The following is a 13,292-nucleotide window of genomic DNA, read 5'->3' as shown; positions in this document are numbered from 1 at the left end:
TGATTTCCCCTTGGACAGTAATCTGCACACCTTTAATTATTTAATACAGTTCTTCCTAGAGTAAGAAGTTATCAAACGAGAGAAATATGACCCACACAATCTAATTGTCTATTCATCCAATCAGCTGACAATTTTTACATTGAATGGAAGATATTGACTCCTATCCCCAAGAGGAAATTACTGAAGAATCAAAAATTTGTTATTTTACTGACTCAATTTGCAGACTCAAACATCACGATTTCTTCTGCCATTACAAAATGTCAAAAACTAGAAGATTCTTATTTGAATGTGATTTTCAATAAACTGCAAGCATCACTGAATGGCAGTTTGGCAAATGAGTGTTTTAGTGTCTCATCTGCACTCTCCCTCATGATAACAATGCTACCTCAACAAAACCACACTGCAGCAGGCTTGAATTACTGTTCAGAGACATGAATGAATATTAGCATCCCTCATAAGAAATGAATTGAGCTAACGAATGAAAACGAATACCATATCAAGAAAATAGTGATGCTCCTGAGAAGCTATAGGGGCTTCCTAACAATATGATTCGATAAAGGTCCTAGCTTATACAGGGCAAAGAGTGGATGGTTTTAGGCACTAAGGATTTAAATTGATGGACATCAGGTATAAGAGTATGAGAAAAAACTGTTTACTAGGCGGGTCAATATACCACCTAACCCCCAAAAAATTGCAAAAAACCGTTTTATGATCATTTATTTACTATTCAATGTGGAGAACAACGTATCAAAAGTTGGACAATTTTGACACACTGGAAAGTCCCTAAAAATAACATCAAAAAACAAGATGGCCACCAGCAGAAAAATGTCAAAAATCTTACTGATAACCATCAAATTGCAAGTTTTTTAAACCTGATGTTTTAATGAATGCTCTTTTCACCAACGCTTTTCATATAACAGTAGTTCCTGGAATGAAAGTTGCACTTGTACTGACGTCATGACACATAATATGCTACCTTATGGCTTCTCAAATGCAGTCTTGTTCATCATCCTCTTCTACCACTGGCTCATTTGTCATATTGTCACAGTTGCCATCTCGGCAATGCCCACATGCACTGGTGCATTCCAGCCCGTGCTTTCTGCAGGTACATATTAGCGTACTGCAGCCTCCTGAAAAGTTGCAGTGAATCATCTGAATGAGTACCGGTACTTCTAGAGCAGGCCTTTTGTCTGTCATCACTGGAATGAGTTTTTCCCCTTCTACCCTCCGTCCCCACTCAGACGGCTCCATTTCATCACTACAGCCCATCCACTCCATAACCTGGTAGTAAGTCTGCAGAGAGTGAAACTTACAGGCCGAGGTGGTTGGTGGCAGTCTTTCAGACGTGACAGAAGTCTTAGCTCTCACAACTTTCTTGCAGAGCATATTGTATCTGATAGATGCCAGGGAGTTGTTCTGATTTCCATTAAACAACGCCACCATTGCCCCTCAGGCATTGGTTTCCACAACATCTTGACGTTGCTTTGGTGAACAGAACGCTTTCGAATTGTCTCTGATTCCCTTTTCTTTCTTGATAATTCTTTGCAACCCCGACTTCTTTCTGATCCCAAATACTCTAGACGTTGAGTCACATCCGGTAAAGGGACGGAGAAACAAAAGATCATTACAAGCCGAGTACCTGCTTGATATTATAGGCATTTGATTTTGCCTTGACCGAGCAGAAACAGAGTTCAGTGTAGTTTGTTACCACTACATGGTAGAGGAAGAGCACGAGGAGATCTGTATCTTCTCCAATGTGAGTGGTAGATTTGAAAGCAGACATTGTGGCGGCTGATTTTGCAATCTCAATGTCGGCATCTTCTTCAGCTTGAATCACTTTGCAGCCTCTCTGTCGTAAATGTTCCCAGATGAGCTGGATAAATATCTGCTTGTTTGCCTCATTCGACAAGAAGTCCTCCTTTTTTCTAACAAATTTTGTCACCCCTGTAATGTTTACCTTGTTCGCATTCAAATTTCTACTTTGACGCTGATGAGTACAGCCCTTTATGCTTGGCCCAACCCCATAACCATCAAACACTACAGTGGCTCTGGCGTAATGTTTGACAGTGAATGAGGAGTAGTCACCTGCAATTGAACTGTAGGTGCACCCCTCCGTCCATTTTCATCTGTGCAGAAGTGATCCCCCATTTAGGACATAGTGATCTGTCACTGGGACCGTCTGTGTGACAGCATTGTCCGATTTGGAGGTGACAGTTCTTTATCGCCTCTACCAGTTGTGGCTTATCCAGCTGGCGCAAGATGTTCTTTGCTTCAAACAAAGACATCGCATATGGACAGAGTTTATTAGTTCATCACTTCGTCTAGCCAGAGATCACCTGTCTGTGATACAACTAGGAACCTCTGGAATAAAACGCTGGGTCTATGGTACGGTCTTCAGCAACTTTGACTGCTCTGCTGGATGCTACTGTCTTGACCTTCAAACTCCGTCCATCTTCCTAACTATGTCATTTCCTATTGTGACCAGGCCATGTACATTGACATCCACATTTGCATAATCCCCTGTGATGATGTTGCTCAATGATTTATCGTCCGAAAATGGTGTGAAACAGTCCAGTTTTGCTGCGACTTTTTCATGGTCAGCCTCATCTCTACTCACTCTTGAGGTGAACAACTCCTTATGTTGTTCACCTGTTGTGTAACCCTTTGCAGTCAGTTCCTGCATGGCAAGGTCGACACAGTGGAAGACAGAGTCCAAACTGCTCTCTGGTGCTCTGATATCCCACTTCCTCGCGTTAGGCCCCCTTGGCTTTTTAGTGAGTGCATTATTGTCTGTTCTATCACAAGATCAGAGCCAAGGCCAGCCTAGTGTTGGCTGCTACACCTGATTACATGGAACCCAGACTGGAACTTCTAATGAAACTCAGGGTTGTCATCCTCCAATGCATGCATCTTCTAAAGATAGAGATAGGCCGACTTCAGATAATTTGGATGGCCAGAGGCCGCAAATATCGACAAGCAAACTGAGATGGCACTGAGATGCATCTCCCATGACCCCATTCGATCGGTCGCAACAAGTGCCCTAGCAATCTCTACCATGTGCTGGTAAGCTGACCCACAGTGTGACGTCATGAAATAATAGTTCATAGTTCTGGCGATAAAACACACTCTGCGGGTATTCCCATTCACATTTTATACCACAATTATGGCACTACCATTGTTAGAAACAGTGAAATATAGCAAAATAAGACAGGTATGGGTCTGATTCTTTTCACTGGCAGACATTTTTTTAACGTCAGATTTTTTTTTTATTTTCCTGTGCGTTTCTGTCCAACTTTTGATATGTTGTTCACTACATCTTAAAGTACAAGAAATGACCATGAAACTTTTTTTGTAATTTTTTGGGGTAGGGGTATTTTGGTGCTATATTGACAGCATTATACACTCAGTAAACAGGATGTGAAATGTTTGATATATGAAGAAACAGAGTCAATTCCTGCAAAAGGAAAGTGGACAGACATCAGATAGGATAAGTTGCAGCATTATGAGAAAAAGGTACAGAAATAGGACTGAGAGAATTGGTCTACAGGAAATGGGCAGAGATTCAATGAGCCCAAGATTCAAGTATATTATTAAGAAATGTATAAATTACATAATCTTGAGATTTGCTTGCTGTCAGGTAGTGACAAGGCAAGAAACTTGCAAAAAAAAACGATTTAAAGAAAAATAAAGGAATACAAAAGACCAATACTCAATGCACCAGAGAAAGAAAAAAGTACAAATCATGCAAACACTTGAAGTGAACAACAACAGCATTCTGAACCAAAATTGAGTCCCCAGATCCGAACCATAGAGCAGCCCGCAGAAGGCCCAGACCCATGCTAATCAATTCATCATAATAGCGGACACGGAAAACAGCAACTGGAGCAGTCTTCACAGCCTCAGCACCACAGAGAGAACCATTGTGGAAAACAAGCAAAATCAGCTCTCGCCCATCTTTTCAGTCCACCTGGGCCAGCATTTAAATTGACCCTGTGATGGAACAGTGAAATGCTCTATCACGCTGGAGAGAGGGATGAAGATCACAGAGAGCAGGCAAAATCAGTTATTAGCTTCAATCTGGGCTGGCATTTAAATTGTCTAAGCAGTAGCATCACTGCTGCTAAACACCCCGGGCCAAGATCACGCTGCCCAGCGACTCACTCTGGGCCCACGTTTCATCAGCCAGGCTGAAGCTGCTCTCAAGCTCTTCAAATAAGCTCAGTGCCCTGAGCGATGCAACCTTGCACTCGGGCCAGTCATACAGGCATCAAAATCGAATCCCCTCTGCCCAAGTACCAACTTCTCCTGACCGCACCCAGAGCGATTCAACCTTGCTCCGAGCATCAGAACTCCATCTGCATCAATTCATCCCTCTGAACTCGCCTCACTATCACCTGCCCCTTCACAGTTTGCGGTGATAATTGAACACAATTTACCTCAGGAAAAGTATTTTTAGCTGATTTCTTAGTTTTTTTTTGACTCCCAGGAAGCTGCTGCACACATTTGGTATCCTCAATTATCAACTGCAGTGTTGCAATAAACTTTGATAGCAATACATACCAAAATCCATTTTGCAGAGGACATTTGTTAATTGGCTGATGCAATTTGAAACTTCATATAAATAAATGAGAAGGAACAAATTATATTGAGCTTCCAACCCTGATTCATATCGAAAGGTGAGGTGCTGGCTGGTAAAGCAGCAATGCAGAACTATTTACACGCTAAACAGTGACAAAGCTAAGTTATCCCGTGCCCAACAAATCAGATAAAAGCTGTGCATCCTGCCTCATCCAGTTGTGAATGGTGCTGGACAGTTGCTGATGCGTACACAAAGTTCAAATCCATTCACAAATCCTCAGCAGGAACCAGTCGTTAGCTGCATGCATCTATAATCAAGACAATAATCAGGCATAGACTAATAACTGGCATGTAACATTCGGACTGCAAATGTGCCAGACAATAGCCATCTTCAACAAGTTTAGAAACCTACCCTTCACACTTAATGCCACCACCATCACCAAGTCCCTCACCAGCAATATCTGGATTCACCATTGTGCAGAAACTTAATCAAACGAATCACTTAAGTACAGTGATTACAAAAGCAGGTTGAAGCTGGGCATGCTGTGAAATGTGACACATCTACTGACATGGCACTCCAGGAATATAAAGGCACACCCAGCATTTGCCTGACTGAATGCAACTTCAAAAACACTTGACAAGCTTAAGAACATCCAAGACAAAGCAGCATGGTCATTCCAGTTGACCCAAACAAGTGTAACTATGAGTACGTTAAAGGGTTGACACAATATCATGGGCCTGTACTGTGCCACCTTCAGTGCGGTACAGGCAGCGGGACACCTTCAGCACAGTACAGGCCCTTAAGCCCATGATGTTGTTTTGGTAGGTCCAATTTGAAGACAGAAAATAATATAAATGGTAAGACTCTTGGCAGTGTGGAGGATCTGAGAGATCTTGGGGTCCGTGTTGATAGGGCACTCAAAGCTGCTGCGCAGGTTGACAGTGTTATTAAGAATGGGTATGGTGTATTGGCATTCATCAACCATAGGATTGAGTTCAAGAGCTGTGAGGTAATGTTACAGCTAAATAAGACCTTGGTCAGACTCTGCCTGGAGTACTGTGTTCAGTTTTGTTCACCTCACTACAGAAGGATGTGGATACTATTGAGAGAGTGCAGAGGAGATTTACAAGGATGTTGCCTCGGGTGTACCTTATGAGAATAGGTTGCAATTACTTGGCCTTTTCTCCTTGGAGCGACAGAGGATGAGGTGACCTGATAAGAGGTGTATAAGATGATGAGGGGCATTGATCATATGGAGATCCAGAGGCTTTTTACCAGGGCTGAAATGGCTAACGTGAGGGGGCATAGTTTTAAGGTGCTTGGAAATAAGTACCGAGGGGATGTCAGGGGTAAGTTTTTCAGACAGAGAATGGTGGGTGCGTGGAATAAACTGCCGGCGGCGGTGGTGGAAGCGGATACAACAGGGTATTTTTTTTAAAGAGCCTCTTAGATAGGTACATGGCGCTTAGAAAAATAGAGGGCTATGCACTAGGGAAATTCGAGGTAGTCTGTAGAGTAGGTTACGTGTTCGGCACAATATTGTGGGCCGAAGGGCCAGTAGTACGCTTGTAAATTTCTATGTTCTATGACGGTGATGGACAATTTAAACAGCTGATAGGAGGACCATACTACAACAATAATCTCATCCCCACTGATGATAGGCCCAGTATATGAATGCTAATGGGACGGCGGCAGCTTCAGGCAGAAATGTTGAAAAGATCCATCTCAACTATCGCCTGCGATCCCTGCCATCAAAGACGCAAGTCCAGAAGCAGCTGCAAGACCGGATTGCCAGTGACAGCAGGGACAACAGTGCACGTTCAGTCGGTGAAAGCTGGCTCAGGAATCACGGTCCCCATCATTAAACTTGCTCCTGCCAAACTGCGACAGGGGTCTCAGACCCCTTCTCCAGTCCACCTTCAGGACTGGTCTTACCTGGCGGACACTGCACAAAACGGCGGGCCGCGCCGGTTTCCGCGGCAACGCGAGAGCGGCTTTCAACAGGTACATGGCGACGAGTCCTGTCTACCCACGCCGCCGGCTTCTCTGCGCTGCTGCTTCCGGCAGGCAGCACGCAAGGTCGAGGCTGCCGCTTCCGCCGCACGGCGCCGGACTCCGCACACTGCGCCCTCTACCGGCGGGGCCTGGGGAAGTTCCTCCGAGCACATCCGCTGCCCCGCACACCACAGCCGACAGCTCACCATCAACTTGTATGTTGTTCCTGGGTCGTCCCTTACGCTCATGCTTGTAGCTCCTAAACCCCGATCTCAAAAGGAATATGCAGAGACAAATTGAGAGCTCCTCAAACAAGGAGGTTTTATGTTTCACTCCTGGACAAGTAGTCATAGTGAGGGACTTCAGAGAAGATCAAAAGTGGGTACAGTACTTGGAAAGATTAAAGACAGAACTGGACCCCCCTCTCTACACAGTGGAGATTGTATCTGATGTCATCTGGAGATGACACGTCGATCAATTGAGGAGAGCAGTGGCAATTGTTAGAGAAGGAAGATGGTCACAGCTGTCAGAACCACTCCCCTGCAGTCCCAGAGTCACCTACTACAGAGGAGGCTCAGAACCCGGTATTGTTTCACAACCACAAATCTCACCTGCCAGAGTCCTCACCGCCCCCACTTCTATCAGGAAAGACTTTATCCCACGAATCCTCCACGACGATTACAGTTTTAGGCCTAAATGGGACAGTTTAAAATCTTTTGCTGTTAATAAAAGCCTATCGCTCACTTCCAGTCTCCTGAAGTTATTGATGGTGCATCAATGGGTGAGCGGCAACATCAAAGAGCCGGGAAATAGTGTGGGATGTAATACCTTGAGAGAGCAGCAAGCACAACTATGTATTACCAGTGATGATTTATGATATATAGGGTAATTAACCACGTAAAAAGACTGCAAATCAAACTGATATATACTGCATGAAAATGGCCCAAATTTAAATTAGTCAGGACTTCATTGGCAGTGGCATTTTAAAGTACATTTTTAACGAAGAATAAAGTTCTAGATCAATATTTTCAGTTACTTCAAATCACATTAATGTTGAGTAGTTCTGAGAGAAAGGTTTTTGACCCTTTGAGACTTTACTGAGACATGTTAGAGAACCTAACAAGAACTTAGCCAGCTCTTTACGTCCTATTCCTGAGGCCTGACATCTGCAGTCAGCTACTCTGCAAAGACTTTTTTCCCGTACATCTTTAAACTTCCCTTCCTCAGCTTATGCACATGTCCTCTAGTATGACTGACTGCCCTGTCTGTGCTTCTCATAAGTTTGTCAAACATAGAACAGTGTAGTGCAGGGCAGGCGCTGTGACGCACGATACTGACCCTAGTGTATCTGCCTCCAGCAGTGTGTTTCACAAATGCACCTCTGATATCTCCCCTATGCTTTTCTGCAGTCACGTTATAAGAATGCCCTCTTGTATTTACCATAGCCACCATGTGAAAAAGGCACTGGCTGTCCACTCTACCTATGCCATTTATCATCTCATACAACTCTATCAAGTGTCCTCTCATCCTCCTGTGCTCCAAAGAGAAAACTCCTACCTCAGTTAACCTTTGCTTTTTAGATATGTTCTCGAATCCAGGCAAATTTCAAACAAGAGAAAATCTGCAGATGCTGGAAATCCAGGCAACACACACAAAATGCTGGAGGAACTCAGCAGGCCAGGTACCCACTATGGAAAAGAGTACAGTCGATGTTTCAGGCCGAGATCCTTCCTGGTAAATTTCCTCTGCACCCTCTCAAAAGCTTCCATATCCTTACTATAAGGATGTGACCAGAACTACACAGTACTCCCAAGTGTGACCTCACCAACATCCTATACAACTGCAACATAATATCCCAACTCCTGTAGACAATGCCCTGACTGATGAAGGCCAGTGTGCCAAACACCTTCTTCAAACCTTTCCTTACTGAAGGACCCGGCACACCAGATGGCATCTTTAAGAGGCCAAAGGCTCATTGATATGGCTGAAAGCAAGGGAGAGGGGGACTCCAAGCCAAGCTGAGACAAAGAGGGTTGAGGCCTCCTCTATCCAGCATCCTGTTGGAGTCACTGGAGAACAAGATTGAGAACCTCACAGTAAGACTGCTGTAATGAAGAGAACTGAGGGTCTGTCCACTGTTTGCTTGATTGAGATGTGGTTTTCTCTGGGCACACCAAATACAGTGATCAAATCCAAATGCTTCTTGATTTACTGTATGGAGCAATCAGGTGAGTCAGGAAAGCCAAAAGGAAGAGGTGTGTGTTTTATGATGAACTCTTGTTGGTGCTCCAATGTGGTGGTTTTGTTGAACTCGTGTTTCCCCTGACCTTGAACACCTCGCAGTCAATGCCATCTGTTCTCTTTACTTAGGGAGCTCTCTGTAATTCTGACCACAGTTTACATATCACCAGTGACGGACTATAGTCAAGCACTCACAATACTGCATGATGCTGTCTCCAAATAAGAAACAGTCCATCTTGGTGTATTTCAAATCTTAGCCAGAGACTTCAACCGGGCTTGTTTGAAGAAAATCCTGCCCAATTACCCTCAGCATATAACTTGGAGCACCAGAGATCCCAAAACACTGGACCACTGTTATATTAAGATAAGGAATGCCTAACTTTCCTTGCCCTGACCACATTTTGGTAAATCAAATCACTTGGCTGACCTTCTCCTACCTGCATACAGGCCAAGGCTAAAAAGCAAAGCTCCAGAGATGAGGAAAAAAGAGGTGGTCCTGGGAGGCAGAGGGGCAGCTACAGGATTGCTTTAAATCAGTGGACTGGGCCAGGTTGAAGCATTCAACTAGAGATCTGAAAGAATCAGAAGCCCTGCATGAACCATGAGAACAAAATCTGCTGAGAGCCAGATTGGAGACATTCAAGTCTGGTAACCAAGAAAGTTACAAGAGGTGTAGGTACAATTGTCGGGAAGCCATCTCACAGGCAAAAAGGAAATCCTGGACCAAACCAGAATCAACAAAGTGTGCTCAACAGTCGTTGCAGGGCTTGAATACGATCACCTTTTATATAGTTAAGTGACATGAGAGACAGCAGGTCTCATTGCCTCCTGTGCTCACCTTGACCATCAAAACATGGAGGAACCATCACAAACTCTCACATCTCCCAATAATCCTATGACTTCAGTCTCTCAACCCAACATGGAAGCTGCTGTCAGGACGGTGAGCCCATGACAAGATCTGGCCTGGACAGGGTACCCAGTACAGTAGCACTTACATCCACTGTGATGAAGTGCTTTGAGAGTCTGGTGATGAAACACATCAACTCCTGCCTGAGAAGTGACTTCGATCTGCTCCAATTTGCCTACAGAAGCAACAGGTCCGGATCAGATGCCAACTCATTGGCTCCTTGCTCAACTATGGAACACCTGGACAGCAAAGATGCATACACCAGAATACGCTTTATCAACAACAGCTCATCATACAATACCAGCATCCCCTCAAAACAAATCAATAAGCTCCAAGACCTTGGCCTCAATACCCCCTTGTGCAATTGAATTCTGGATTTCCTCACTTGTAGACCCCAGTCAAGTTGGATTGGTAACAACATCTCCACGATCTCCATTAGCACAGATGCACCACAAGGCTGTGTGTCTAGCCCCCTGCTCTACTCGCTTTACGTTTATGACTCTGTGACTAAGCACACCTCCAATGCCATATTCAAGTTTGCTGATACACCACTGTCTCAGGCCAAATCAAATGTGGCAATGAATCAACATATAGTAGAGAAATTGAAAATCTTGCTGAATGGCGTCATAACATCAACCTCTTCACTCAGTGTCAGCAAGACCAAGGAACTGATTATAGACTTCAGGAGAAGGAAACCAGAGGTCTGTGAGCTACCCCTCATTGGAGGATCAGAGGTGGAGAAGTTTAGTAACTTTAAATTCCGGGATGTTATTATTTCACAGGACCTGTCTTGGGCTCAGCACCTAACTACAATTCTGATGAAAACATGGCAGCACCTCTACTTCTTTAGGAGTTTGTGGAGATTTGGAATGACATCTAAAACTTTGACAAGCTTCTATAGATGTATGGTGGAGAGTATATTGACTGGCTGCATCACAGTCTGGTATGGAAACACCAATACCCCTGAATGGAAAATTCTACAAAAAGTAGTGGATACAGCCCAGTCCATCACAGATAACATGAAATGCTGTCACAGAGGAGCAGCATACATCATCAGAGACCCCCACCACACAGGACACACTCTCTTCTCACTGCTGCTTTCAGGAAGAAGATATAAGAGCCTTATACCTCATTTAGGAACAGCTACTACTCCCTCAACCATCATGCTCTTGAACAAAGGGGATAACTTCACTTGCCCCATCATTGAAAGGCTCCCACAGCCAAAGGACTCACTTTCAAGGACTCTTCATCTCATGTCCTTGATATTTATTGCTTATTTTTGTATATTATTGTTCCTTCATTTTGCATTTGCGGTTTGTCATCTTCTGCACTTTGGTTGAAACCCCTAGTTTGGCAGTTGTTCATTGATACTCTTATAGTTACTATTCTGTAGATTTATTGAGTATGCCCACAAGAAAATGAATCTCAGGTTTGTATATGGTGACTTTGTACTTATAGCTTATATTCTCTAATCCAGGCAGCATCCCAGTAAAGCTCTACTGTACTCTTTCCAAAGTCTCCATATCCTGTAATGAAGCAACCAGAATTACACACAATACTCCAGGTGTGATTTCAAGTGCCCTGATCAATGAAAGCAAGCATATCATACACCTTCTTGAAAAATGCTATATACTTGCTTGGCTACTTTCAGGGAGCCATGGACTTGAACCTAAAAATCCCTTTATACATCAGTGCTGTTAAGGGTCCTGTCATTAACTACCGGTATATATTTCCTCTGACCCTTAACCTCTCAAAGCATAACACCTTGTACTTGCTTGGATTAAACTCCATCTGCCATTTCTCTAACCATATCTATTACTGATGTATATACAAAATCCCATATTATCAAATTTGAAAATCTGATATATGTACGCATTTGTTCCTACAATATTGAGTGGTCCTGTTTATTTCTCATTTTATCAATTTCTGCTAAAATTGAACCCATTCATAATGCTGGGAAAACCTGTATATGGGTACAGTAATGAATTTTCTGGCTTTTTCTCAATCTATCTTCTTCAGAAACCATCATGCTGTCAACAAAAGACTATTCCCTCATCCTCAATAAATGTAATCCCATCCCAAACTTTGCTGCCTTTTTTCTCACTACTTGGAATTCCCTTTAATCACCCATAGAAATCCTTCAAAAGGACCACAACCTTGTCGTAGTTTGGAGGTTTGTGTGCCTCAATGACATGGAGAGGTGTGTTGGCTGGAGTCAGGGCTTTATGCTTTGGCTCTTGATAGGATCATTCATGCCAAACAGATCAAAGGGTAGAGGCCAGACTAAGAGTGGTCCACCGATCCTCCATTTTCAGGTGTTCAGCTCGGGGCTAACAACCATGACTGGTAAAAACGGTTCCAGAAACAGCAATGAAACACACTTCTGCATCTGAGTGTGATGGTATTCCTGAGTCTCCACCCGGGACGTGCATAACGGACAAAGTGAAAACTGAGCTACTGACATGATGAAGGAAGTCCTGAACACTGCTAGAGATGGAGGACCTTCATTGCTACCCTGAACATCAGTGGCCTAATGGGTAGTAGGACCCATACACATACAGCATTTCCTCTTGATACCCAAACAAATTCCAACTTAAATTTCTTATGCACATTTGGCTTTATTTTCCCCTATATATTTCATCATTTATGGACTCTTCAGGATCTCTAATTCTCCCAACTCTGTTTCACAATTGATAATCAACCTTTAAAATATCATTGTACACACACTGGAATTCTCTCCTGAAAAATTCTCCTTAAACCTAATCCCTGAGGTCTTTAAGATCTCCTTTGATCTGGTCTCAACATTAATTAATTTCCTTTAAGAAATAAAGTTGGTCATCAATCTGAAAAGACATATGCTTCAGTGAGATTACTAATATTTTTATTATCATGATAATGTTATTGGTGGTTATGTTGTATGTGATGCCACCACCCATTTTTCCTGTTATAGCATTAGACTGTAATAGTATTTATAGTACAGTACTTCATAGATTGTGTAGACTCAGACTGTTCACTCCCATCAAGGGAAGACCCAGTCTGTTTATTACAGCATCTTCCAATTCACCTACATAAGAGATACTACCCGTCCCTATATATCTTCCTACCATCTCTTCTGCTTCCATGAAGCCAAACTCTTCTTCCATGTTAAGCATCAAATTGATGGTAACTCTTCCAATCAGTGTATACATTTCATGCTTATGGTATACTTGTCTCTTTATTGGAGAAACCCAAATCAAATTGAATGGCTGTGTGGATCAACTGTATTCAGACAGCAAATGTGATTGTGAGCTTTAACTCACCATTCCATTTCCTGTTGTGAACTCTCTATTCTTGGCTTTTTATAAAGCTTATGGTGTAGCATCTCATCTTTCAACTTAGCACACTATAGCTCTCAGAATTTAACACGAAGTGCAACAATTTCAAATAACAAATCCTTCCAGTTTGTATCAGCACTGGCCAATCCTGATGAAAAATTATCAGTCTGAAATCCTAACATTGAAATTTTCCATCTCTGCAGATGCTTCTGACTGGTTGCAAATTTCCAGTATTTTCATATTTCCAGCACTAGCA

General features: G+C 43.1%; 1 protein-coding gene across 1 annotated transcript in view; it reads right to left on the bottom strand.

Moving 5' to 3' along the window:
* gfm1 (G elongation factor, mitochondrial 1) overlaps nt 1-6,661 on the bottom strand; it is a 63,077-nt gene extending 56,416 nt beyond the window's left edge. The window contains exon 1 of the mRNA XM_073040977.1: nt 6,515-6,661. Coding sequence (XP_072897078.1) covers nt 6,515-6,589 — 75 coding nt within the window. The 5' untranslated portion in view covers nt 6,590-6,661. The remainder of the gene's footprint in view (nt 1-6,514) is intronic.
* Nucleotides 6,662-13,292: the final 6,631 nt, after the last annotated feature.

The sequence above is a fragment of the Hemitrygon akajei genome, chromosome 3, assembly GCF_048418815.1.
Source record: "Hemitrygon akajei chromosome 3, sHemAka1.3, whole genome shotgun sequence".
In the NCBI taxonomy this organism is placed as follows: Eukaryota; Metazoa; Chordata; class Chondrichthyes; order Myliobatiformes; family Dasyatidae; genus Hemitrygon; species Hemitrygon akajei.
This window is presented reverse-complemented; position numbering and strand designations above follow the sequence as displayed.